At 43.5% G+C, this 27,900-nt stretch overlaps 1 protein-coding gene across 4 annotated transcripts in view; it reads left to right on the top strand.

The window, feature by feature from the left end:
- Nucleotides 1-27,314, top strand: part of LOC123764541 (thymidylate synthase) — a 71,682-nt gene extending 44,368 nt beyond the window's left edge. For all 4 annotated transcript variants that reach the window (XM_045752522.2, XM_045752521.2, XM_069314582.1 and 1 more), the window contains exons 7-8: nt 16,876-17,086; nt 25,316-27,314. In XM_045752522.2, coding sequence (XP_045608478.1) covers nt 16,876-17,085 — 210 coding nt within the window. In that variant the 3' untranslated portion in view covers nt 17,086; nt 25,316-27,314. The remainder of the gene's footprint in view (nt 1-16,875; nt 17,087-25,315) is intronic.
- The last annotated feature ends 586 nt before the right edge of the window (nt 27,315-27,900 follow it).

Here is a 27,900-nt window from a genome sequence, read left to right as displayed (position 1 = left end):
CTCCCCAGAGGGTGCCCACCTGGCTCCCCAGAGCGTGCCCACCTGGCTCCCCAGAGCGTGCCCACCTGGCTCCCCAGAGGGTGCCCACTATGCTCCCCTAAGCCTGCCCAACTGGCTCCCCCTAAGCCTGCCCAACTGGCTCCCGCTGAGCCTGCCCAACTGGCTCCCGCTGAGCCTGCCCACCTGGCTCCCCCTGAGCATGCCCACTATACTGCCCTCCTTTGTGCAAGAGTGACCCTATTCTGTTGGAAATCAAATTTGCATTATAATCTAGAAGTGAACAGGGAATGAAACCATTGAAAAACTTGATTGCAGGAATGGAGACTGTGGAACTGAGCAAGTTTTATAATTAACTGGATTGAAAAAGATTCGTTGCTATGCTAGAAAGAAAGGGAGATGTATGCCACATTTTGTGTGATACATGATGAAGGCACAACAAAATTTATACCAAAACAGAGATGCAAAACTAGAAACAAGATTTGTTCTCTGGCTCTCACAATTTCTGTTGAACTAAAGACTAAAAAATGTAATTGATACAGGAAGAGGCAAAGCCTCAAACATGTCGGCAACATTAACAAGGGAGAAACAACTATGTCAGTGAGAAGAGAGGCAGAATTTTTTTTTTGAACAAGGGGTAGTGGACAAATGTAAAACAGAACCAGACCTTTTCTATTAATTCATAAATAGCAAGCTGCATGTAAAGGATAAAATCCAGAGATTGGAAATGGAAAAGAGATTCACTGAGAATTAGGAAATGTGGGAAACATTAAATAACAGTTCCAAAGAGTACGTGTGCAAAATTAAGTTTTCAGAGAAGCAGACAATGCCAATTTCAGTGAACACCATAGTGTGTGTCTTCTAATAATTTACTGTTTTTACTGACCTTACTTTACTGATATTTATTGACACCTCGAGACATGAGTTGTCTCGAAATGAAGTAGAGCAGTTACTCAAGATGATGATAATTCATTGTGTCTGTGGACAGTGTATTCATACACATTAGGCTTGTGTCAAGGTCTGTCCCTAAGGTCGAATTACTGACCCCGTCCAGGATGCAACCCCACAACAAGCTAACTCCTGAGTACCTACTTACTGCTAGGTAAACAGGTGCATTAGGTGATAAATACACCCAACCATTTCTTTTCCACTTGGGATTTGAACCCGTGGGTTGTCGATCGTCGGTCGAGAACGAACCTGTGTGTACTACCGGGATTCTTTACATAATACAAAGATACATAATAACTTGCACTTGTAAAATATTTGAAGAACTGGGTCTAAATCTGCACACAGGAACACCACCACATGAGACCAAAAGACATGGCAGGATTTGCAAAACAGTCACACTGAAAAGCAGAGGTGCAGTAGGCACGCAGAGAAAGAACTCGATCAATATCAAAAGGCACAAAACTTTGACATACTTCCCCTACATATTTGGGGCATAACTTCTAACTTGGGACTTCTCGCAGAGTTCAAAAGAGAACTTGACAAGCACCTTAAAAGGATACCTGATCAATTTGAGCAGCTGCATCAAATAATTTGGATAATTAAACCAGCAACCAAGAGGCCTGGTCAGAGACTGACTCGCGGGGACACTGTTCCCCGAAACCGTCAAGTGGTATGTAGATAAGAATATTACAAACCACATCATCAAATTTGCAGTTGACTTCAATTCAATTGCAGATAGAATTTTATTAAATTTTAAATGTATATAAGATAAAAGTTTGAGAAATGAGTCATTGCATTAAATATGACACTGGCACCCCCACTCTGGCTATGACTGACAACCGAGGGAGAGGCCGACCCCTTCAACATGAGGGTGCCAACACATTTTGTGAGTTTTTTGCCAACAGTTGATTTGTGTTTGAGATGTCTGGAGTAGAATCCACACTTATTGAATAGTACTTTGACTTACTTCTTCAAGAATAGTACAAAGAACCAGTTATCCCATTAATTGAATAAATTCCTCACAAATATTTGCAGATAAATATGACAGTCCCATTTCCAGGATTTGCATACATTTTGAGATGTTCTTCCAAGAAAGGGTCAAATTCACTCTGTAGTTCTAGTATACCTAAATAGTTGCCATTTTTTTTGCAGACCCAATAATCTGATTTTCTCCATAAAATGGCAAACCTCTAGAGGCAAGAAAGCAAATTACAGAAACCACACGTGCCTAAAGAATCTACACTTCCAGTTTCTTTATGCCTTATCAAATAAGCTGTCATGCACTTTAGATGTTCTCCATTTTCATGTTGTACAGTAACATTGCTGTGCTTCCAGTCATTGAACCCCCAATGTAGCAAAGGACAATAGGCGACATACAAAGCAGCACAAACGACCTTGGTATGGTGAATAGAGTAGCCATTCACGTTTTACATACTCGCCATTTCGTAGTTCACGTTTGAACACATCGTGATAAAACCTTGCCTTCATATTCTCTACTCCAGCAGTTTTATATACACTCTGCGTGAGTTTGAGAGGTTATCATGATTCTGAATGTTGAGGGCCCACTACGAATCCAGTAATCTATTGTGTTAGTATCATTAATGTTCCATTACCCCGGATCTGTCTCGTGGATTGCAAACTCCTTTTCTGTTACAGATTTTGGTATTTCCTTTTGTAAAATGTCCCCAGCAGCAGCAACAGGTAATGATGGTATGTCTGCTGAAACTGGATGATTGGTAGCGGGAATGGATGTGGATGTGGATGCTATATCTGAAGGAACAGTAGTAGTGGCTGACATTGCAGGAGTGGATGCTGATGTTGATGCTATATCTTGAAGGAATGGTATGAGTGGTTGTCGTTGCACTTGTGTTGAGCCACGATGTTAATTTTGGAAGGTTTCTTTTTCTCCGTCTCCTTTGCAGCTCTCTCTTCCTCTTCTGTGCTCCACTCAAGACATTACGTTTCATTTCTGCTGAAAGGGTTATACACCTGGAAATGTATATCTTTAATATTTAGTCCCACATCAGGATGTAGGCTTGTACAGTATTATATAACTGCGCTTGCATCAAGATCTAAATATTTAAACATCCTGCTTCCATAATGAACAAGTCCTATGCTTGTGGGGTTCCCAGGCAAATGCCCATCGGGCCCATGGGTAAGACGGTTCTGATTATGGCTGCTTCAGACATGGGCAAATTTTTATAGAAAAAAAATACAATGTACATCTTATCCTCTGGCAAATGTGGTAGGTTTGCCCCCCTCCCCTCCAGGTTCATTTCCGGGTGCTCCCGGGTTCCTCAGAATTCGTCTTTTCGGAGGTTCTCTTTCTCTCGGCTTACCCCTGCAGAGGTTCGGGAGGCTTTTGGTGCGTTCCTCCCGTGAGACCCGGGTTACTGTGTGAATCAGGGTTCCTCTTCCCCTAATCGGGTGCATTCTGAAGTTCTGGCATCTTCCTGGCTGGCAGCCTGCCTTGATGGCTTGTAGCCTGCCTTGATGGCTGGTTTATGTGGGCTCCACACAGTTTGCTTGTGTGCTAGCTGGGGTTCTGGTTCTTTCCCAGCTTGCCGAGTTCGGGTTCCTGATAAACTGGCGGAAGTCCCAGTTGGTTCCGTCTCGGGTTCGGACTTGGCTGGGCCTAGTATGGGATTCTCGGACTGCGACCCTTTCTCTTCCTTCTGCAGTCCCACCTTCGGCTGATTTTGAGGGGAGACCTGGGTCACTTGGCAGTTGCTCGAGCAGCTGTAAGGGAACCTGAACTTTACTCTGGTTTATCCGCTGGTCAGGGTTTAGCTTCAGAGGCTGTTCTGGTATCTTCAGGGCAGCCTCTTTCGCTGCTCTCGCGATTACTGGGTTTGATCCCCAGTGTCCTTGCATCAGTTGCTACTTTGCCGGCTTCCTCTTCAGGTTTATTGGGGTTTGGTGCCATTGTAGTTTTCTTTTTCTGCGGCTCCACCTCTTTCAGCAGATCGGGCCAGTGAGGTACCTCGCTGGTTTGCCTTACTGCTGTGCTCTACGTGTCTGGTCTCTCTGACGCGTGCGTGTCACCATTGAGATGATGATCAGGGGGCTTCTTTGATGGTGTCCCACCTACAGTCGTCTTCACAGCAACAGTATGAAGTCTCTTGACGGTCTTTCAGTCACTTTCTTTCTCTTTGAAGGTTTTCATCGATTTCGAGCCATGTTGATTTGTCCTTCCTCTTTTGGCTTTTTCTAGATCGGCATCTCTTGCCTAATACTGCTGCTTCATATCATGTGGCGTTGGCAGAGCTGCTCCAGCTTGTGTTCAAGGTGGATGTTGCTTTCGCTACGTTCCACAAGCTTTCTCATGCCTTTTTTCTTTCTTTCTCCAGCCTGCTCATACACCAACTGAGCCTTCTTGGTCTTTAGACAGTGTTCTTTCTTTTCTTTTTGCTCCTTGCTTTGTTGTGGTCCCATTAGTTAGAGATTATTTTTGGCGGGCTTTGTTTTTGTTGGCCTTGGCCTCTAGGGGTTGGGTTGGGGAGCAGATGCTCTCCTCCGACGCTGGAGGCTCTGTTCATTTGGTCTAGGTGGTCGTGTTGTTCATTTGTAGCTTCTCCTTTTCTGGCGAAGAATGAGACGGTGGGCTTCCAAAGGGGTCCATTGGTTATGGATGCTTGGTTGGTTAGGCCGAGGATGTGTGTGTTGTGTCCGGTGGCAATTTTATGGCACTACCTGCAGGCCACTGGTTCTGTGATGGTGGAAGCTATTTGGGTGGATCCAGTTTCCCCTGGTTGCTTGTTTTGTCTCTTTCTAGGGGAGTTATTTTGATCTTTTGGGACGTAGATTGAACAGGTTAACCAGACGGTGGTCTGTTTTGATTCGCCCACCTTTTTGGGTCTTTTCCGATGGCAATTATGACATACTGTACAGGGGTGCCTCGGTTTAAGAGTTTAATCCGTTCCTGGAGACGGCTTGTAACCCGAAAACTCGTAAACCGAAGCTAATTTCCCCATAAGAAATAATGGGAAATGAATTAATCTGTTCCTGATTACCCAAAAACCTCACTTCAAACTAAAGTTCATACCTAATTCATCGAAATCTATACAGTACTACAAAATTATGTTCAGGTTATTACTTACCCTTGCTGATGACTGCTGTTGGTGTATGGAAGATGGTGAGGAGTGGGGAGGAGGAGGGAAGGAGAGTCCCCTTCCATTATAACATCAGGCAGTGAGGACTTCTCTGGTGTGCACTCTCTGGCACGTTTTGCCTGCATACCACTAGGACCTGCTTGTGGCTCCCTGCGTGTTTGTCTTACTAAGAATCTGTCTAAAGACACTTGTTTTTCCCTACATTTTAACACTTGTCTGTAGTAAGACATCACATTGTCATTTAAAAGGTCAATGCAATGGCCTGCTACAGCTTTATCTGGGTGAGTTTTTTCAACAAAACTTTGCAGTTCTTCCCATACTTCATACATTTTCTTAATGAGGAAGGGACATCCTCTACTGCCTCTATTCACAACTATTTTCTTAGGTTGAACCTTACCACTGGGTTTCTTGGAACCCATTGCGAGATATATAATAACAACTTTTATGCTCAAATGACCAAATATCCAACAAAACACTGTAAATCCTGGCGAAGAATTGAGGCGGGATAGTCACTGGGCACTAGGCACTGGTAAACTGAGGGGTGATCGCTGTGCCACCACGCACTAGGTCGGCCTGTACGCGTATCAACACGCTTGTATCCCGATGCAACGCTCGTATCCGGATGCAAATTTTCCGAGCAAATCCTGCTCGTAATCCGAAAAACTCGTAACCAGGGGCACTCGTAATCCGAGGTACCACTGTACTTTAAATGTAAAGTGCTCATAGGCCATTGCTCCCTGCTGTTCTCTGAGGGGACCAGGTTCTGGCTCGTGATCCCTGGTAGGTAAAAGGACTTGTGACTGATGTTGCCAAACTAATATAGCACTGTATCAGTTCGGATAGCTTCAGGAAGCCTCCGGGGCTAGCCCAGAGAATTGCATTTCATTACATCCAACGCTTGTTTTTTCAAGCATTCTTCTTTCCATCTCTGATTGTATGGGCCCCACAGCTGAGTGGACAGCACTCGGGATTCTTGGTCCTGAAGTTCCGGGTTTGATCCCCGGTGGAGGCGGAAACAAATCGACAGTTTCTTTCACCCTGATGGCCTGTTCACCTAGCAGTAAATAGGTACCTGGTAGTTTGAAAGTTGCCACGGGCTGCTTCCTGGGGATGTGTAATAAAAAGGAGGCCTGGTTGAGGACTGGGCCGCGAGGACGCCAAGCCCCGAAATCATCTCGAGATAACGCCCACATGCGGGTCTTCGTGGTGAGAGTATGGGGTGCGTGGATTTTTAATTTTTCTCCCCCTCTTCCTTTCTCTTCATTGTTGGTGTCTAACCATATGGTGCACTGCTTTCTTTTTAGCCTTTTCTTGTTCGGTGTTTTTTGCCAGTTGCTGTTTCACTTTGTGTGGCATTGGTGGAGCTGCTGTGGCTTGTGTTTGGGGGTTGATCCTTCCTCAGCTCCAATTTGCACTAATGCACTCTTGGCCTGCTGTTGCATTGCCTGAGTCTGTTTCATCTCTTGGCAGTGTTCTTTCTTTTCCTTCTGTTTGGTTTCCGGTGTTCCCTTTTGTCCCAGTTATGTTTTGGTCTCTTACCTCTGGTGGTCTGATTGGCGCAACTCTTCCTCTGAATAGACAGTACGTTTTAATACTAAATGTAATGAGTACATTCTTGACTGTCTGCAAAGTACATAAATACACTTAATTGTGCCCTTAAATTTACTTCCCCATATATTCTCCTCATTTTGTGTTAATACACTCAAAATTTTAGGTTGAAGTTTTCGTGTTCAGTTCTATATACACAAGTGTTAAATGTAAAGAATTTCTTTTTCAGTTTCATTAAACAATAGAAATTTTATACAAAATTTAAAAATATCCTAAGTTACTTTATAATTTATTGAAAAACTTCAGTTTTGTTTTATTAGTTTTATAAAATTGTAATATTAATATAGCTATAGGGTAAGTACTAATTGTAATTAAGAAGCAATAAATGCTATTTACATGCTTGTCCTCCTACACTCCCAAGGTTAGGTTAGGTCATGGTTTTCTGTACAGCTTTTCAGGTAAACTCTAATATTCACAATATTTTGGTGCGATGCTGGCAATTAAGTGTACTGTATTTATGTACTATGCCGATAGTCAGGATTGTACTTATTACATTTAGTATTAAAACATACTGTCTATTCGGAGGAGGGGCTGGGTTAGCGAGTTTCTTGCTCTCCTCCAGGGTATTGCTTCTTCGGCCCTGTTGGGCAGTTGTTATTGCTTCTGGCCTCCTTGTGCGTTGTCCTGTCAACTTGGTCCCTGTTTCAAGGTTTGTTTCTCCTATTGTCTGGAGTGTCGTTCAGTCTCACCAGTCTGTGGACTTCCTTCACAACCTTGCTGTTTGGTTCTTTACCGATTCGATTCTAGGCTAACTTTGCGAGTGTTCTGGGCTGCTCTTTGTGTGTGAAGTTTTTTTTTGACTCTCGCAGGGTTCTGGGGCCTGGCCTCTTTTACCATGCCTGGGCACCAGTTCCCTTGTGAAGGGACCTAGGTTCTGTTGTCAGTTCCCGGAAGACCTAAAGAACTCGACGCCCGACCTAACCCAGTAGAAGGTAACCATCTCGGCAAACAGCTTTAAGGGGCCACCATGGGTCACCCAGAAATTGGTGTTTTGTTACAATCAATGTTAGTTCCATATTACAATTACAGCTCTAGGAATGGTATACACTATTATGCCAATTCTTTGTTCACCAAAGAATATTTTGCAAAATAACAGCACATGTCAGTATTGTTTTAGGTTATCTTGAGTTATCTTGAGATGATTTCGGGGCTTTTAGTGTCCCCGCGGCCCGGTCCTCGACCAGGCCTCCACCCCCAGGAAGCAGCCCGTGACAGCTGACTAACACCCAGGTACCTATTTTACTGCTAGGCAACAGGGGCATAGGGTGAAAGAAACTCTGCCCATTGTTTCTCGCCGGCGCCTGGGATCGAACCCAGGACCACAGGATCACAAGTCCAGTGTGCTGTCCGCTCGGCCGACCGGCTCCTACCTTTAATAACCCTTTAGGTTTTAACACTGCCCAAATTAGGTTAAAGTGGACCCACTGTCCAGCAAATAGAATTGGTTTGAGGTGTTGGGAGGCATTTGGAAGGTCATTAATGTAGATGAGAAAGAGGAGAGGGCCAAGTATGCTGCCCTGAGGAACACCAATGTTGATGGGTAGGGTGGGAGAAATTGAATTATTCACAGAAACATACTGGAGCCTGTCAGTAAGGTAAGATTTGAGGAATTGCAGGGAGTGTCCTCTGACTCCATAATGATGTAATTTAAGAAGGTTGTTTTGGTGATTGACAGTGTCAAAAGCCTTACACAGGTCCACAAGTAACCCAACAGGGAACTCATTTTTATCAAGAGCTGCATGTATCAAGTTAATCATACTAATAAGTGCATCGTTAGTGCTTTTTTTTGGGTCTGAAGCCATATTGACAAGAGCTAAGTATATTGTGTTTGGCTAGATAAGAGTAAAGTTGCTTGTAGATTAGTTTTTCAAATATTTTTGACAAATTTGGCAGGATTGATATAGGTCTGTAGTTGTTAACATCAGTGAGATCACTACATTTGTGGACAGGGGTTACTCTCGCCTTTTTTTTTTAGAATATCTAGAAAGGTTTGGAGTTCAAGTGACTTGTTGAAGAGCAATGCAATAGCAGGGGCTAAAGATCTGGAGGCTTTTTTGTAAATTAAAGTTGGTATCTCCTCAAGGGCACTAGACTTGGTTTTAAGGGAAAGGATTATCTTTTTTTTTTTTTTTTGAGATATATACAAGAGTTGTTACATTCTTGTACAGCCACTAGTACGCGTAGCGTTTCGGGCAAGTCCTTAAGCCTATGGTCCCTGGAATACGATCCCCTGCTGCGAAGAATCGTTTTTTCATCCAAGTACACATTTTACTGTTGCGTTAAACAGAGGCTACAGTTAAGGAATTGCGCCCAGTAAATCCTCCCCGGCCAGGATACGAACCCATGACATAGCGCTCGCGGAACGCCAGGCGAGTGTCTTACCACTACACCACGGAGACTGCATAAATTCTCATTAACATCAGTGGAATTTGCAGGCGTTAGGTACAGAGACTGTGGATAATTACCTGTAAGATGGTCCTGAAGATCAATACTGGAAGATAGAATATCATTTGCAAGGGATGACCCAATGGAAGAGAAGAACCTATTGAACTCAATAGCAGTACAGTATCAGAGGCTGTAAGCTGACCATTGTTATATGACAGGAGTATTGGTTTGTTATTTAAACTCTTCTTTGATCCCAATATTTGTGAAATTGTGCTCAATGTTTTCTTAATGTTGCCCTTTGTTTGGGTAAATTTATCTTCGTAGTATTTAGTTTTGGCTCTTCTAATTATTTTAGATAGCAATGACGAGTAATTCTTTGAAAATTCTTTGGAGACGATTCCTTACCTATACATCTTTTCAAGGTCATGTATTTTTATTAATTAACTAGGTGTACCCACCACGTGTTGCTGTGGCTCAGTCTAGTTAAATGGAAAAGAAAGAAAAGAGAAAATTCACGTTTCTAACATGTTTAATTTTACAATGTTTGTAGGTATACAATATTTTTTCTTGTTCCACTGTCTGAAGATATAGAGATTGTCTGATTGCCGACTCTAGAAAACGCACCATATGATTGTCCATGTGAGAAGCAATTCGTGTCTAGATCGAAACCACACAATTCTAAAGATTGGCCCTGAGCTTTGTTGATGGTGATTGCAAACGCCAATCGAACTGGAATTACGATGTCTTAAATTGAAATGGCAAATCCGTTGGAATCATAGGAATGCAAGGAATGAGGACATCTTCACTTTTGAAAGGTCCTGTCAAGATTGTTGCTTCTACGACGTTGCTGAATACTTTTTTACTGCAAGCCGCGTGTCATTGCTAAGCTTTGGCTGGTTGATATTTCGTAACATGATAATTGGCACGCCAATTTTTAATTGTAGTTAGTGCGATGGTGGTATCCCTAGCAGATCAAGTGAATTAAACAATTCTCTTAGATATTTAACCGCTTCATCTGCTTCCACCACAGTGTCGACGGACTTGTATGTAAATGCCACGTTTCCGTTCCCAATTTCCAGAAATTGATGTGAGAATTTTAACATTTACGTGTCGCCACAAAATAAAGTATTTCAGGCAAGCATTTATTTCGTCTGCTGGTGTCGATCGAGGAATTACAGGTAATGTTTGCAAGAAATCTCCTGCAAGCAATATTAATGCGTTCCCAAATGGTCTCATGTTTCCACGCAAATCTTGCAATGATTGATCAAGAGCCTCGAGCGATTTTTTGTGGGCCATTGTGCATTTATCCCAAACAATAAGTTTACATTTCTGCAATACTTTTCCCATGTCAAATGCTTTGGAAATGTTGTACGTGGGAGTTTCAATGAGTTGCATGTTTTATTAATAGCAATTTCAAAGCCGGAGTAGCAGTTTTTCTACCTGGTAGCATTGTTCCAGCTATTCCGGACGATGCAACAACTAAGGTTAGGCCATTTTGGGATTGAAATGCTGCCGAAATCAATCTAATTAGAAATGTTGTACAGTTCCTCCTGACGCATCTCGGAAGATTTCTCCAAACCCGTTATTTACAGTTTGAATTATTTGATCGTAAATGTCTTTTCGCTCATGCGTTAGCTTAACCCCTTAACTGCGTTGCCTCCAAATATGACACCCCCCCCCCCCAGTGCGCAGGAAATAAATTCTCTGGAAAAAATTCTTTTGATTTTTTAAAGTGTTAAAAACCCTTCCCTCAGTATGGGTATGTAAAAAAAAAAAAATGAAATTGTACTTACTTTGGTTGCTATGGGGTCCGTAAGTTGGTGCGTGACGTCATCATTCCCCGTTTGCCCATGACGTACGCTCCCGGGGCAGGGTGCGCGAGTTGCCGTGAATATATTTTTGTTCATTTTTTGCGCACGGTTCCAAATACATTTTATTTGTTTTTACGTGCTAATCCTATGTATAATGAACACGTACACTATATTACAGTAGTAAAACATCCGTACTGTCTGAAGACACTGTGTTACGTGCATGACACTTGTGTACACATATGCTGCACATATTTACTATGTATCATGCTAATTTATGTATATATATACAATATTTACACACTATACACTGTCACACACTATATACATTCACCATCAACACATTCAGAACACCGCGAGTGAGAGCAGCCACACCCAGCCAGTCTCCCTCACTCCAACATCTTACTCGCCAACATTGCTCCTCCCACCATACTGTTATTGTTCTTATTACACTAATTGCACATGTTATATATACCTAACTACATGTTTTATTTACCAGAACTATGCAAGTAAGCCGGTATTGTGTCCAAACAGTACAGTGGCCACCATACACGGCATGAAAAATCACACAGCAGACGACGCTACAATTACTACGTAACCTCCCTCTCCAAAATAGCTCCTCTCAACATTCTCCTGTTGCTGTTATTACACTATATACACACTGTATATACACATGTACATATGTGTTGCCCATAGCGAACCACTAAGCTAGTATGGTGAGCAAAACAAGAGTGGCAGCCACACACACACAATGAGGCTACCTCAATTCTCTCCCTCCCTCCCTCACCAAAATTCCTCCTTCCACAATACTACGCACAACGCTAATTATAACCACAATCCTGGTCACTAATTCCTGTAAATGAATAATTGACTACACGTTTATTTTGAAAAGGAACCTAAGAAATCATTTGAAGATTCCTAGATGGACGAAATAATGCTGTGGTGCTGTGGCTAGTACTGTGAACATCGTGAACAGCATTGAATTACTGATATTTGAACATTGTACCCAGTCATTATCACACTCAGGCTCTTCTATAACACTATCATGGCTAAATAATACAAGATATATATATTTTGACATTATTAGGCGATGCTGTGGTCACACGCTGAACAGCAGTGCTGTGCGCTCATGCTGCGAGCGCCAGCCTTGGTTGCTCACACACTACTGAGGCTCCCACACCCGGGAATGTGGACCACAATTTTTTTTAAAGATTGCGTCTGTTTACAAGAGCCCTGAGGAAGCTGATGTGAACCCCATGTAGCCGCGGGAGTTTTGAATGGAACGTTAAAAATACAAATACCCGGAGGCGCGTTGTGCAAACCAGACGTGAGCCTGCAGGCGCGTTGCACAGTTTAAGGGTTAAGAATATTTGATTGCACATACGACAACAGATCACCCGTGTTGTAATTTTGTTCATGACGCAATTCTACATCGAACGAAGCAGCAGCAGATCAATTTGGTGATGGCATTCCCAATTGATTGAGAACTTTGTTCGCGATTTCTAAGCACAAATTTTCAATCATTATCATCGCTTCGGTGTAGATTTCTGCTGTGAAATTCATGTTCATATTTGAATTTTCTTTGCGTATTCGACGGACAATATCTTCAGCCATGTGCGATTTGTGTTTCTCCCATACTCTGTTGGAGATGGAGAGCCGGTGGTCAATATGATTGCAAACAATGAAAGAATTTGATTTGGATGTGATGCGTTGTACGTGTCATTAATGCATACATCCCAGTGTCGGTCATTCTCCAATAAATTCAGAGCTTGACATGCACTACGGAAAGTGGCATGTGTTACGTTGCAGACAAATCTTAATTGCTGGAAAGACGTTGGACCGGGCACATTTACCAACAGCTTGCGAAAAAAGAAGTATTCATCTTGATTCGAATGAATGGTGTACAGTCTGCCTATCGTAGTTTGTTTGAATTTGCCAGGTTGTCCGTCGACTCTCTCCTCGTTTACGTCGTTCAAATGATTTTCTGCTGGCATTCCATGTGTAATACGTGATTCGCCGCTCTGCCACCGGAGGGCGCTGACGTTGGATTTGACCTGCCAGTGCTTGCCTGTCGCTGCCGAGTGGTGGTTCATTGTTTGGAGGTGTGGTGCGGCCGCTGGCTGGGGCCCTGGCAGGTGGTAATGGCGGCGGCTGGAGGTGGCCGTGTTCACTGTGTTGACACTATCCAGCTTGACTTTTCTGCCCCTGTTGACTGGCCCCTTGTGGAGATTGCCCTACTGGACGTACTTGGTGTGGATATCCCCGATCTCCTCGGCTTGGAGAAACTTTCGCATACCCGTGTGGCGGTGACGTTCACCACGTCACTTATTTACCAGTAGTTTGTGCATCGCTGGGATGCGCAGTCACGTGTTATTCCCGATTCAGCTGTGACTGTGGAGGTCTCAAATCCGTGGGGGCCCTTGACCTTTGTGAGCATCCACAGTGTGCCTGTAAACTTCCCTGAAACAGAGCTGTGTGCTGTGTTCGCCAAATTTGGTGTGGTGTCGGGACATCGATTCAACCTTCTACGTGGTGGACGGCTGCAGGGGCTCCGTATGGGTGCGCGTACGTTGCGCATGAGGCTCACTGGGACTATTCCCTCCCGGGTGGGGGTGTGTGGCTTCTACGTGTGGGTATTCTACCAGGGCCAGACTTGCTCCTGCTTCAGGTGTGGTGAGGAAGGTCACTTCACTGCTGTTTGCCGTGCTCCTCGAACGGAGGACCCGTCGGTGTTCCATGAGGAGAATTTTCCGCGCTTGCTGGGGAGTGGGCCGTCCCTGGATGGTCAGAGCTCTGTGGATGTGCCTGGTGGAGTGTCTTCACCTGTCGTGCTTGCATCTTCGTCTGTGTGGTGGTCGGTGTTGATCGAGATCCGTGCGAGTCCGTGGCGTTGTGTTCCTGAGGCTGGTGCGGTGGGGCGCCCATCTGCTGTTGCTGGTGATGTGCCTCATGTGGAATCTTTGAGTTCTTCTGCCCCTCGCCGAAAGCTCGCTCTGAAGGATATGTCACGCAGCAAGGCCCCCCTGGGATCGAGGCTTCATGTGGTGTGGGTTTGGTGGGTGTTCCTCCATCGGCCGAGGGGTCTGGCGGTGTGGGAGGCGGTGCTGCTGACGTGGGTTCCGGGGAGGCGGGGGCAGAGTGGATGGTGGCGTCGGAGGTTTGGTGCGATTCATCGCATGGTGTACCCCCCTTGAAACTTCAGAAGTGTCCTCGTCCGCCCGGCAATGTTAGGTCGTCATCTGGGGTACAGCGGGTGGTTTCTCCTGGTGTTGCAGGTGCGGCTCCCACGGGGTGTGCCGGTGTTCCCCCCGGGGGTCGTTTGGGATTGGGGGTGTCCTGAGGTTCTTCCGATGGCGCCCTCTGTTGTATGTGCGTTATTAAACATCCGGGGTTTGAATGATCTTGCGGTCCAGTTGGGCCTGTTGGATGTTCTGCAGGTGCAGCGTGTGGATGTCGTGCGTTTGGTGTGGGTGTGTTTTTTTCCTGGCTTCTGCATGAGCTTCTGCTTGGCTGGGTGTGTTTTGGTGTGGTATGCTTTGCTCACGCCCCGTGTGTTGGGGTGGCGGGCATGTTGGTGTGTGTTGTTGTTGTTCCTTGTGTTTGTTCCGTGGGTTATGTGTGTGCTTCATTATTTCGTTCTGTGCATATTTTATTCCTTGTACTTTTTATGCTATTTATATTGTGTGTTTATTGCTCCTTTGTATATGGCACCTGCCTTTTGTGTACTGTTATGCTCTTCTCTGTGGGGTTTTTGGGAGTCCGTGATATTATTATGTTTAACACCCCTCTGTGTTATGGGGTGGTTGTCTTTATGTTCCTATTTGTTGTTATTAATTATGCCTTTTTTATGTTGTATTTGTGTCCTGTGCCATGTGTTATGTCATGTGCTGTTTGCATTTTGTACTCTTTCCTGTGCCTCCTTGTATTTACATTAAGTATGTTACATGGTTTTTGTAGTATTGTTTCATTCATTGGCACGTTTCTTGTATCATTATGTTGTTCTTTCCTTGTTGCCTGTTTTGTATTTTGGTTTTTTATATCAATAAAAAAATGTGTAATATGTAGGCACTTCCAAATACAGCAATGTTTTAGCAAACGTGTCATTTTGACATAACGTGAAGAAAGCAGTTAACGTTGTTGTAGCCGGTGGATTCATAGCTGTTTGTTGCCCATTTGCAGTTGTGAAATAAACGTGTTGTCCATTTTCTTGTTTTCGAAACAAAAACAAAAAATACTAATGAAATATTTCAATTCAAATGCGGATCAATCGACACAGCTCAATTTCATCACCAATTGCACTGAAAAATAAGAACAGTTAAAAAAACGTAATGAAAAACAATGAAAAAAGAAACAAATTAACTATACCCATGAAATGAACGGTATGGTAAACAATACAGCTAAATTTCAATGCAAATTCACACAAAATAATTAAAACAAAATGAAAATAAATCAAAATCTATGAAAATTCACCTTATCAATGCAATCAGAAACATTGAATTTGAATCGTAACATATCTTGTATAACGTATGTTGCTCTTACGTGCAACAGATGGCGCTGTTTTTAAAAAAATGCATGTTTTTACCTGTCACAGTGGTGGCATCTAAATAGTAGGTATATCAAAACACACACGTATTTGAAAGGAACGTAGTGTCAAAATTTCAAAGCAATCGGTGAAGAACTTTCGGAGATTACTGCGTGTGTTGCTCATACGTCCAACAGATGGCACTTTTTTTCAAAAAAGCATATTTTTTCCTGTCACAGGTGAGGCATGTATATAGTAGGTATATAAAAACACTCGCCTATTCGAATGCAATGTTGTGTCAAGATTTCAAAGCAATCGGTAAAGAGGTTTTGAAAATTTCCCTCGCTTGAAAAACACACGAAAAAGACAGCTTTTCAAAAAAAGCATGTTTTTCCCGTCACAGATGTGACATCTATATAGTACTGTATGTATATAAAAAACCCGCTCGGATGCGAATGGAATGTTGTGTGAAAATTTCAAGGCAATCGGTGAAGAACCTTCTGAGATTAGCGATTTTGAACAAACGAACATTTCCATTTTTACTTACATAGATAAAAGAAAAATGAGTTAAGAGTATCCTCAAAAATTTGTATCGTCTCAAAAAATATGCCTCGCTAAGAGCTGAACATCAGCAAAAGCTCCAAAATTGTAAGAATTTTGCCTCAATGTTAAGAATCTTCACTAAGATAATTTGTTGCATCTTCATTTGAACCCTTGGTACTCACAATGCATATCAAGTCATCTTGAGACACTGTTGTATATGAGGAAGCTGAGGACTCATACCGAGCTCCTGGTTCTCATGAACAACAGTAGTGGATCATCTGTTGTTGATTATGAGGACAATGAAAATGGTTAAATTGAAGGATGCATTGCTTGCTATTAACATGTTCATAGATGAAAGGTTATATTATTCATAATTTTAAAGTCACCACCTTCCTTTAGACCAGTTACCCATTTTCTTGCTACAGTACTAGCCAATAAATATTGTTTTCACATTGCTGTAAATTCCTATGTATCCTGCTAAGGTAAACAAACACATTGCCAGACTTGTGGCTTTAGTGATCAAATAATTACAGTACAGTTACATCTTGCAATAATATCGAGCCATATAATATACAATACATATATACTGTTTAAGCACTTTCTATTCACTATAACAATAAGCAAACTGCATATGAACTAAAGCTAGAACAAACTGAAATTAAGACATTACACCGACCAATGTACTTGTTGTGTTGATTTAGGGGCGACGACGATCATGGGATCGGATGCGCCCAACCAATGTACTTGAGTCACAGCTAGTCTACCGGTCACCAAAACAATAACAGTCAAGCGAGCATCCATCCGGTACAACAATAACTCCGGCCAGGGACGATAGATAAAACACTTTTACTACACATGCCAAAGCTTTTACCATTCATTCATTCTTAAACTAATTGGAAAGCTTTTCTAGGTACTGTATAACATGTGCATAAAACCTGACTTGTTTTCGCAGCCTGGAGAGTTCGTTCACACCCTGGGAGATGCCCACGTGTATGCCAACCACAGCTCTGCTTTAGAAGAACAGCTGAAAAGAGAACCAAGACCTTTCCCAATGTTAAAGATAAAGAGAAATGTTAAGTCCATCAATGACTTCAAGTTTGAAGATTTTGAATTGGTTGGGTATAAGCCTCATCCAAAGATTCAAATGGAAATGGCAGTCTAATGTGAGTATTAAGTAGAAATATTTATAATTTTATTTTTATTGTTTTCAGCTCTTCAATGTTTTTACTGCCTTGTTTTCATGCATAATTTTGCAAGTGCCTTATCCTGACTTGAAACTTAAACACTTGCTTATGCTTATAAAAATAAGCCTCCTACTGAAATTTAGTAATATAAGCCCCTGGAATACATCATACTCTCAGCTACCCACGGCCAAAAACAAATGCGCGTACATACACATTCCCAGGAAGCGGCTGTTTAACTCAAGAAAGAGTTTGGGGAAGGGCAAGGACACCCCCCCCCTCCCTTCGGGCTCCCCCATAGCCCCAGCCAGAGGCCAGCCATGAGGGCCCCAGAGTAGATCTTCATTGTTTGCCCGATAACTGGTACAGATGCACATGGTCCAACAGACCAGGATCAGAGTGAAGTAATTGTTGTGAAAGTGAGGGCTTGGCATCCCCAGTGGGAAGGGACTGCTCAACTGTGTCTGCAGTGAAAGTGGATGGGGGCAACGCCAGAGTCAGCTGAGCTACGTTAACATAATAATAATAATAATAATAATAATAATTTATATTTACAATTTCAAGAAGGTTCAATGGGTTTATGAGATTACATAAGATTGGTATTTGTACGCTAACACACACAGCGTTTCGGGCAGGTCCTTAACCTAACATATCAGGTAAGATGAAAAAGTAAATGGTAGCAAAATTTTATATCAACATATCACTTCTGTCAATTTATATTGTTATAACACTTATAACTGAGTGTTATATATGTCTTAAGTACTAATATTGGGGAAATGGGTAGTACAAGATACAGTGAGAATTTGAAGCACAAGGTAGGATACTATGAGGATGAAATTTAGGTACTTTTCTGTGGGAAGCCCCTTCGGCTCCCTGGAGCTATTGGGCTAATGTGTAATATATTAGACCGGGGCATTAGTCTATGGCGTTCAGCCCTACCAGGGACCACGAACAAGAACCTTGGCCCCTTCAGAGAGTTTGCAGGGACCAATGGCCCTGGGAAAACCTCCCCCCTGTGGTTGGAGGTTTTCCTTATCTGCCATCGACCGGGGTTAGGCACCCAGAAAGGTAGGCATACGAGGTAGGCAAAACAAACCCCACATGGTAAGAAAATGACAACTAAAAACCGAAAATAGAGGTAGAACTCCCTCCAGTCTAAAGGAAACAAGCAAATATCACACTCCTCTGCTGCGTCGCTCGTCCGCGCAGCCCTCCCCTCCCCTTCCCGATAGGGGGAGGAGGGATCGCTGTACCTACACGCGCCAGCTATCCAGCACTCCAGTTTGTTAGCTAATGTGGTCTAGGGTGGACATCTCTGGCCTCGATTTCTAAGGCAGTTTTTTGCCTTCGTGGCGACCTCTGCAGTGTTGTTGTGTGTGCTGGCCAGGTGTTCATCAGTGCTGGGGCTGCATGCGCTTAGGGGCAGCCTTCCCTAGGCACCCTGTGAGTACTGCCCTTGTGTGTTAGGGTTCCTTCCCTGGTGGGTTAGGGATAACCATTTCCGTGGGGATTCTAGCTGCTCGGCATTTACCCCGCCCTTGGTGTTAGAAATTATCAAACCATTATACATCATTTTTGTATTATAATACATCATTGTTGTATTAACCACAAGTAGTTACTAAAAATTACTAACTTGTAAAATTAACCATAATCATGATTTTATAATGCGCAATATTCTGCCAAATCCTTCCTACTGCGTGTTCTGACAGGCAGCCACAAAAATATCTCCACATTTAGTTGAATCTAAACAGAGTCCAGTTAGTTGCTTTCCTTTACTAAGGATAATCGTTTATTCGCTTCGATGTCACTTTATTCGCTTAATGTCGCTTCAGTGGGTTTGACAATCAGGCTCCATTCAGACTGCTCCCCCGTAGTCCATTGCCTGAACCGAGTGGGTTCGATGCGATTCTTGGCTTTTTTGGGCTGGACGTTTTGGGTGGCTCGTCTGCTAAGTTCTCAGGGTTTGGCTCTCCTGGTCGTTCACATCCAGGGGGGTGGGGGTTGTCCAGCGTCTATGGATGGCCTGCCCCGTTCATTTCCATGTCCTCTGCATGGATGGTCGACGCCGGCTCATTCAGTTGGCTCTATCGAATGTACGGGCTCCCAGAAATGGACCTCTTCGCTTCAGTGTGGTCGCGGCGTCTCCCGGTATAAGTGGCGCCCTACCCCGACTGTGAGGCCGTCGGGATCGATGCTTTTCGGCATGACTGGTTGAGATGAGGTTACCTGTACCTCTTCACCAGTTCTGCTGTTACTCCAGGTTCTAGCTCACTTGGAGACTTACCAGGGAAGAGTAGTTCTTCTGGTTCCTTGGTGGCCAACCTAGCCTTGTTTTCAGGCGCTGCTTGCTCGATGTCTGAACATAGGGGTTTTCCCTGGCTCCGCTTCTTTTAGATAATCGGTCTGGTCCATTACGTGGCTGGTTTGATCATCTCCTTGAGTCTTTGCATCTGGTATTTTTAACTCAGGGTCTATCACCATTTGTATGGTGATCAGGTGGCTACGTTGATGGTGTCCCATGTGTGTGCTTCGTCTCGGCGGCAGTATGAAGTTTCTTGGCGGTCCTTCCATTTCTTTTTGTCACTTCCTAGGTATACTGTACTTTGCTTTCTGTTCAGGTTGTCTTGTCCTTCCTTTCGTGGTTGTTTCAGGACCGTCATCTTATGCTGTATACTGTCGCCTCACGTCGTGCGCCGCTGGCGGAACCCCTGAAGCTTGCTTTCGGTATTGATGTTACTTCTGTGCCATTTTGCAAGCTGTGTCCTGCATTGTTTCACCTCCAGCCTGCTCATGCATCACTTGAGCCATCCTGGTCCTTGGATTGGGTGCTCTTTTTATCTCTCCTCTCCTCGGTTTGTTGTAGCCCCTTCAGTTCTGGATTGTTTCTCCAAGGCTCTTTTCTTGTTGGCATTGGCTTCTGTGGGTTGGGTCAGGGAGCTTCATGCTCTCCTCTGGTGCAGGGGTTTATGCTCTTTTGATCCTGGTGATAGGTTTGTTTGGTTGCAGCCGTCTCCTTCTTTTCTGGTGAAGAATGAGACTGCTGCTTTCTGGAGGGGTCTTTGGGTTGTTGATGCTTTGTTGGCTAGTCCAGGAGTGCATCATGTGTTGTCTGATTGCGGCTCTCTGCTGTTATTTGCGTGCCACTGCCTGTGTGACCGGGGGATGCGCTTTGGGTTTATCCGGTTTCCCTTCTTCCCTGTTCCCAGGTTCGTGTCTTCCAGGTCGCCCGCAGGGTTATTCAGTCCAGCCAGCCTGCGGTCTATCCCCGTGTCCATGACATTCGTAAGTTTTCTGCGCTTGCTACTGTTTTTGGTAACTTGTCTTGGGCTGACATTTGGGCACAGGGTTTTTGGCGCTCGAACAGGGTCATGGCTGTGCGTTACCTGGTAAATGTTCCTAGGCCTAGTTGGGCTTGTGTCACTTTGGGTCGGCGGTTGCAGCCAGTTGTCTCAACTTTGTGTTGAGGGGCGAGCAACGACCGCCTCCCGGATAAATCCCACTTGTTTTCATCTTTTGGTAAGTAGCTCAAGGGATCCGTAAGGGCTTCCCCCAGAAAACCAGCATTGAATGTAATGAAACACCATTTTCTGGGTGAGACTCGAAGGCTCCACGGCAACCCTCCCTCCGGTCGGCATTTTTTTGCGTGTTTGTGATATCCAGCCTCAGAACTGGGGTTTTGGGTAGCCGGCACGAGGGGTCTGGGGCTACTCCTTCAACCACCCGGAGAGGGGGGAGCTGAGCAGATGATGGCACGGCAATGTGGTGACGTCATGCTCGTTTGCTTGTTTTTGTTTGGGGAGTTCTGTCCACTATTTCGGCTCGCAGTAGCAATTTCTTAACCAGATTAGGGATTTGTTTTGGGATGCTTACCTTTCAGGGTGCCTGGCTAGGTCGATGGCATTTATTACTATTAACATCTTTATTGGCAAAATTAATTACAATTTTGCCTAATCTGAGGATTTTGATAGTCTTATTAAAGTGAGGATAATGCTGGTATTCACTGTCACGCAGGACAGAGGGTCATACATAAGACAATAGGTCTAAACTGTAGGCTGAAGCACATATATATCATGGTTACAATCAATGTTTTAATGTATGGATATGTGAAAACTTTCTATTGTGCACTGCCACACAAGGGCAGGGATGGGTTCATAAGTGATGCAGCTTAGAAGTAATATAAAATAAAAATTGTTCTTGATTCTTTAAAATGGACAAGCAAGTTTTGGGTAAATTGTTAGGATGTCGTCCAGAACACCTGAGTCAATAAAATAGTTGCACATTTGGTGGTACAAGAGGCCAGGAGGTCTAAAGTCCTTTACGGTTTCACATTCATCAATATAGTGTTCTAGTGAATGCATTAAAGGTTTATCACAGAGTTTACAATCTGAGTATTCTGGTAGTGGCTCAGCCTCACTAACCTGCCCGATGTGTCTATAGCCAAGGCGAATTCGCGCAATGACTACATCACATTGCCTGGTTCGGTTACTGTGCTGACCATACAAATACCTATTACTGTATTACAAAACTTGTCATAACTTTTAATACTGCAGCTTTCAGGTCTCTGGGCATTTCTTAGTTCTTCTAAATCTGAATTAATTTCTTTAATTTGTATGTTTCTAATAACTGCATTAGATAGTCCAAAGTCATAATCAATGTTTTCTTTCCTGCAAGCCTCATTGGCCAATCGATCTACAAAGTCATGTTTTCCAACTCCAACATGGGATGGGATCCACACAAATTTTATACAAGAGTTATTATCATTGGCAAAAATTACATTCCATTTAATATTACAAGCTACTTCCGACATACATTGTGATGGGTTATTTAAGGACTGCAGAGCACTTTTAGAGTCACAGAAAATAACTCCACCACCATTGAGCTTAAGGTATTCAGTGGCTAGATAAATGCCCAATAGCTCGGTCTGTGTCGTGCTTGCCCAGTTGTTCAATCTCTGTATACTAGTCATGATCATTTCATTCCCTTTATATACTGCACATGCACAACCTGTTCTGCCAGTGCCTAACTGCACAGAGCCATCAGTAAAGGCGTAGGATTCAGTCGGTTTGAGAATTTGAAGATGACTGTCAATAGCTTCTAATGTTATACTTCTCAATATGTCAGTATTATACATTTGTTTTACACTGATGGGGGTATAATGCAGAGAGACCTCCACATCTTTCCAAGGGGGAATATAGTGAACAGTTTTATCAGATTTAAGAGACACACATTCAGTTTCTGAAGATTATAGGCACAACTACTAAGCCACACACTGTAGGGAGCTTTTTGCGGTGGATTGAGGGAACAGTCAGAATTGTTTAGAATGGATCTCAATTTAATTTGAATAGAGCTGGAGGGACCATTATTTTTCAAAGTTTTGGCGCAAAACATGGTACTAAGTAGAACTATTCTTTCGTAAATGGAAGGCAAGTTTAGTTCCTTTCTCATGTTAACAATTCTGACAGTTCTAGGACAACCCAGGATGATGCGCATGGCATCATTCTGTACTACATCTAGGCCTTGTAATTGTTTAGGAGAAAAATTAAGAAGATGCAAGGCATAATAATCAACAACAGATCGTATAAAGGCAATATAAAAACTACGAGCATATTTTATGTTAATGCCAAATCCTTTGCCAACAAGAGTTTTGAGAGGTTTAAGACGCTCAACTAGTTTTTTGCGCAGGTTGCTGACGAGATTTGTATCATTAACCTCGACTCCAAGATATTTACAAGACTCTCACGTCTCCAAGGGCACTCCAATAATAGTATAGTTAACATGAAGAGAATGGGGAATAAGAACCCTTGTTTTATCAACAGAGATTATGAGGCCACATTCTACTACTTTCTTGGAGAATTCATCAAGTAACACTTGTAGCCTTGGTTTACTGTGTGCCATAATACAAATATCATCAGCATAACATATAACAGTTTCCGTAGGTTGTACAGGTATGTCATGGATAAGTTTGTGCATAAGTATATTGAAGAGCATAGGACTTAGGACACCACATTGAGGTGTTCCTAGTTTGAATGCATCTGCTCTTGTACTTTTAACTCCTTTAAATAGGACACTAGCACGCCTGTTGGATAGGTAGCTCTTTATCCAACTCAGAAGATTACCTTTGATTCCAAATTCAGCAAGTTGCTCTAATATTATTTCGCCATTCGCTACATCGAAAGCTGACTTTAGGTCAATAAAGGCTGCCTGTGTCCCATCCTGGGAGTTTACAAAATATTCAGCAAAGCATGTTTGTCTGCTACACTTGGGCATGAACCCATATAGGTTTGGGGCCAGTTTTTCTTTGACCTGAAACATGACACGATTGAGAACAATTCTTTCCAAGACTTTACACATACAAGATGTAAGGGAAATGGGTCTGAATCTTTGAGAGTTAGGCTTAGGAGTTGGTACTATGAGACCTTGTGTCCATTACTTTGGCAAGATACCTTGCGAGAGACTCATTTGATAGAGGTCAAGCAGAGGGTGGCTAGGGACATCATTCAGTAAGCTCAAGGTGTTATAAGTTATACCATCCTCACCAGGGGCAGTTTGTTTAGGTTTCCCTAATGCTGATGTCAATTCAAAGGGGGGTTATAGCAAACTGATCTGTTAAATCTGGTGAGGAACGTGCTATTTCAATATTAAAGTTTCTGTTAATGTTGGTATTATTTAAATGCTGCTGTATATCTGGGGGTAAGAAAGAAATTTGTGAGGCACTAGATCATTGAGCTAAGAGCATGTCAGCATATTCTGCAGGAGTATGATGAAGCTGAACTGGGGCTGAAGGTTTGGTAATGTTTTTAATTTTGTTCCACATTTCCGATAATGTTCTGGTTCTATTGATACCTTGTAGGAATTGTTCCCAATATGTGTTCTTAACTTGACCCTAAGCTCGCGAAAATCTCTGTTGGCATTAAGGAATGCAAGTAAATTGTCAGGTGTTTTGTCTCGTTTATAAGAGTCAGCAAGCTGAAGCACTTTAGCTCGCTCTGCAATAATAATAGGATCCTCTGTCCATGAGGAAGAACGAGTGTTCTTTTTTCTTGATTTAACCCAGGTATCATAATAACTGGTAATGATACTGACAAGATCATTGTAAAAGTGGTCCACTGATACAGGTGTATACCCAGTGTACCAATTATGTACATAAGCCTTAAAGTGCTGTTTAAGATTGTCTGGAATGTTAATTTTAACCCTAGGATGAGGATTGGACCTAATATCCGCCACATTGTATTCACAATATATTGCAAAATGATCACTTACTAGCTCTGGGTTGAGCTTAACGTTGACGTTGCTATCTGCTAGGCTGTATCCAATCACATAATCCAGTCTACCCCCCCAATAAATGGGTCTGTTTATCAGTATCATACACAGTAATATTATGATCAGTAAGGTATTTCAAGAAGACCCTTCCATTATTGTTACACTGAACATCACCAAGAGCAGTGTGACGAGCATTAAAGTCACCCATACATAACATAGCTGTGTTACCTGTAGGTTTCGGTAGCAGGTCTGCTTTAAGTACACTACATCGTCCATATATGTTATACAGTAGGAAATGGCTATTTGCAGTTTGTAATTTGAATTTTTGGTAATGTATACTATCACTCCTGTGATTTTTTATTAGTTTACAGATTAATCCACTCTTAACATACGTGAGTAAACCAGTTCCAATATCGTTGGTGTATGCTATATACCCATGGCAGACATAGAATGCTTCCATCCATATGGAGGTTTCTATAGGCCATTCATTGTTCCTCGTGCCTCTGAGGGGGCCAGGTTCTGGCTCGTGGTCCTCGGTAGGCCTAAGAACTCTATTCACACTGACTGATGTCAAAGTCTAACATATCCATATCAATCTGGATTAGCTTTGGGGAGCCTCAAAGTCTCGCCCAAAAAATGGCATTTCGTTACATACAACGCTGGTTTTTTTACCGAGATATAAGAAAATAAATGCACTGGCTATTAGGTAAGGTGCACTTTGTCTAAGTTTAGTACCATAATACAGTTCTGTCTCTTAGGTAGGACATAATATGCATATCTGTAATAGTTATATACAGTAAAGTATGAAAAAATTGTGTAAACCTGTTTTTATACGATACTGTAATACGTTCATTAAAAACTTAGGCTCTTAATATGCATAGTAGTATATCTGATTTATTGTTGGCATGAATCCATAAGTTGAATAAATAAATTTTGTGCATATTCCCGCAGGTAGCGTGTGACTGTTGTGCGGCAGGAGTGTGAGACGTAGCAGTGTGTCATTAGTGTATATTACGAGAATTGTGAGCAGACATTACCTTCATGCATGATTATAACAGTTGTGTGTGGACCTTGTCTTCACACTCTACACTTGGACCAGCAGCACCTGTGTGGACCTTGTCTTCACACTCAACACTTGGACCAGCAGCACCTGTGTGGACCTTGTCTTCACACTCAACACTTGGACCAGCAGCACCTGTGTGGACCTTGCCTTCACACTCAACACTTGGACCAGCAGCACCTGTGTGGACCTTGCCTTCACACTCAACACTTGGACCAGCAGCACCTGTGTGGACCTTGCCTTCACACTCTACACTTGGACCAGCAGCACCTGTGTGGACCTTGTCTTCACACTCAACACTTGAACCAGCAGCACCTGTGTGGCCCTTGCCTTCACACTCTACACTTGGACCAGCAGCACCTGTGTGTGGACCTTGTCTTCACACTCTACACTTGGACCAGCAGCACCTGTGTGGACCTTGTCTTCACACTCTACACTTGAACCAGCAGCACCTGTGTGGCCCTTGCCTTCACACTCTACACTTGGACCAGCAGCACCTGTGTGTGGACCTTGTCTTCACACTCTACACTTGGACCAGCAGCACCTGTGTGGACCTTGTCTTCACACTCTACACTTGGACCAGCAGCACCTGTGTGGACCTTGCCTTCACACTCAACACTTGGACCAGCAGCACCTGTGTGGACCTTGTCTTCACACTCAACACTTGGACCAGCAGCACCTGTGTGGACCTTGCCTTCACACTCAACACTTGGACCAGCAGCACCTGTGTGGACCTTGTCTTCACACTCTACACTTGGACCAGCAGCACCTGTGTGGACCTTGCCTTCACACTCTACACTTGGACCAGCAGCACCTGTGTGGCCCTTGCCTTCACACTCTACACTTGGACCAGCAGCACCTGTGTGTGGACCTTGTCTTCACACTCAACACTTGGACCAGCAGCACTTGTGTGTGGACCTTGCCCTCACACTCAACACTTGGACCAGCAGCACTTGTGTGTGGACCTTGTCTTCACACTCTACACTTGGACCAGCAGCACCTGTGTGGACCTTGTCTTCACACTCAACACTTGGACCAGCAGCACCTGTGTGTGGACCTTGTCTTCACACTCAACACTTGGACCAGCAGCACTTGTGTGTGGACCTTGTCTTCACACTCAACACTTGGACCAGCAGCACCTGTGTGGACCTTGCCCTCACACTCAACACTTGGACCAGCAATGTATGTGTTCTCACGTAGTTGTGCTTGCGGGGGTTGAGCTGTGGCTCTTTGGTCCTGCATTTCAACTATCAATCATCTGGTATACAGATTCTAGAGCCTACTGGGCTCTTATCAAATCTACACTTGAAACTGTGTATGGAGTCTTTGTCCACCACATTACTGCCTTATGCATTCCATTTGTTAACTACTCTGACACTGACAATATTCTTTCTAATGTTTCTGTGGCTCATTTGGGTACTAAGTTTCCACCTGTGTCCCCTTGTTTATGTTCCATCAATGCTAAATAATTTGTCTTTGTCCATCCTCTGAATTCCTCTGAGAATTTTGTAGGTGGTGATCATATCTCCCCTTACTCTTCTGTCTTCTAGGGACGTGAGGTTTAGCTTCCATAGTCTTTCCTCGTAGCTCATACCTCTCAGTTCTCGGGACTAGTCTGGTGATATACCTCTGAATCTTCTTTAACTCTGTCTTGTGTTTAACTATGTATGGACTCCAAGCTGGAGCTGCATACTCCAGGATTTGTCAGACATAAGTGGTATACAAGGTTCTGAATTATTCCTTACACAGGGTTTCTAAAGACAGTTTTTATGTGTGTAATTATATTAAGTGTATAAATTAAGTGTAGTGTGTAATTACCTAAGTGCAGGATGAGAGCTATGCTCGTGGTGATCGTCTTCCCCATACTCTTTGTTAAATAATGCTTTGAAACTACTGATGGTTTTGGCCTCCATCACCTTTTCACTTAATTTGTTCTGTCTATCACTCAGCAAAAGAAAACTTTGATATTTTCTGGGGGGAGCCCCGTCGGCTCCCCGGAGCTTTACCGGCTGATATGCTAATGTCAGACTTTGGCATCAGTCATGTGTATGGAGTTCTAGGGCCTACCGGGGACCACGAGCCAGAACCTGGCCCCCTCAGAGAGGCAAGGGGAGCAATGGCCTATAGAAACCCCCGTGTGGTTGGAAGCATTCTATGTCTGCCATCGACCGGGTCAAGCATCCAGAAAGGTAAGCATTCCAAAACAAACCCCTATTCTGGTGAAAATTGCTACCTAAGCCGAACTAGTGAATAGAACTCTTCAACAGAAAACACGGAAACTAGTATGACGTCATACGTCACCGCGCCGCTGTCTGCGCAGCTCCCCCCTCCCCGGGAGGGGGAAGGGGGAGCCCCAGACCTCCCACGCCGGCTATCCACCCATCAGTTCTTCGGCTGATGCTATAGGCAATGGTTATGTGCTCCGGCTCCAGTGGTTGTTTCAGCACTGTACCTAGAGTGTGGTGTCTGTTTTCTA

This window comes from Procambarus clarkii, chromosome 79, assembly GCF_040958095.1.
Source record: "Procambarus clarkii isolate CNS0578487 chromosome 79, FALCON_Pclarkii_2.0, whole genome shotgun sequence".
NCBI lineage: Eukaryota > Metazoa > Arthropoda > Malacostraca > Decapoda > Cambaridae > Procambarus > Procambarus clarkii.
This window is presented reverse-complemented; position numbering and strand designations above follow the sequence as displayed.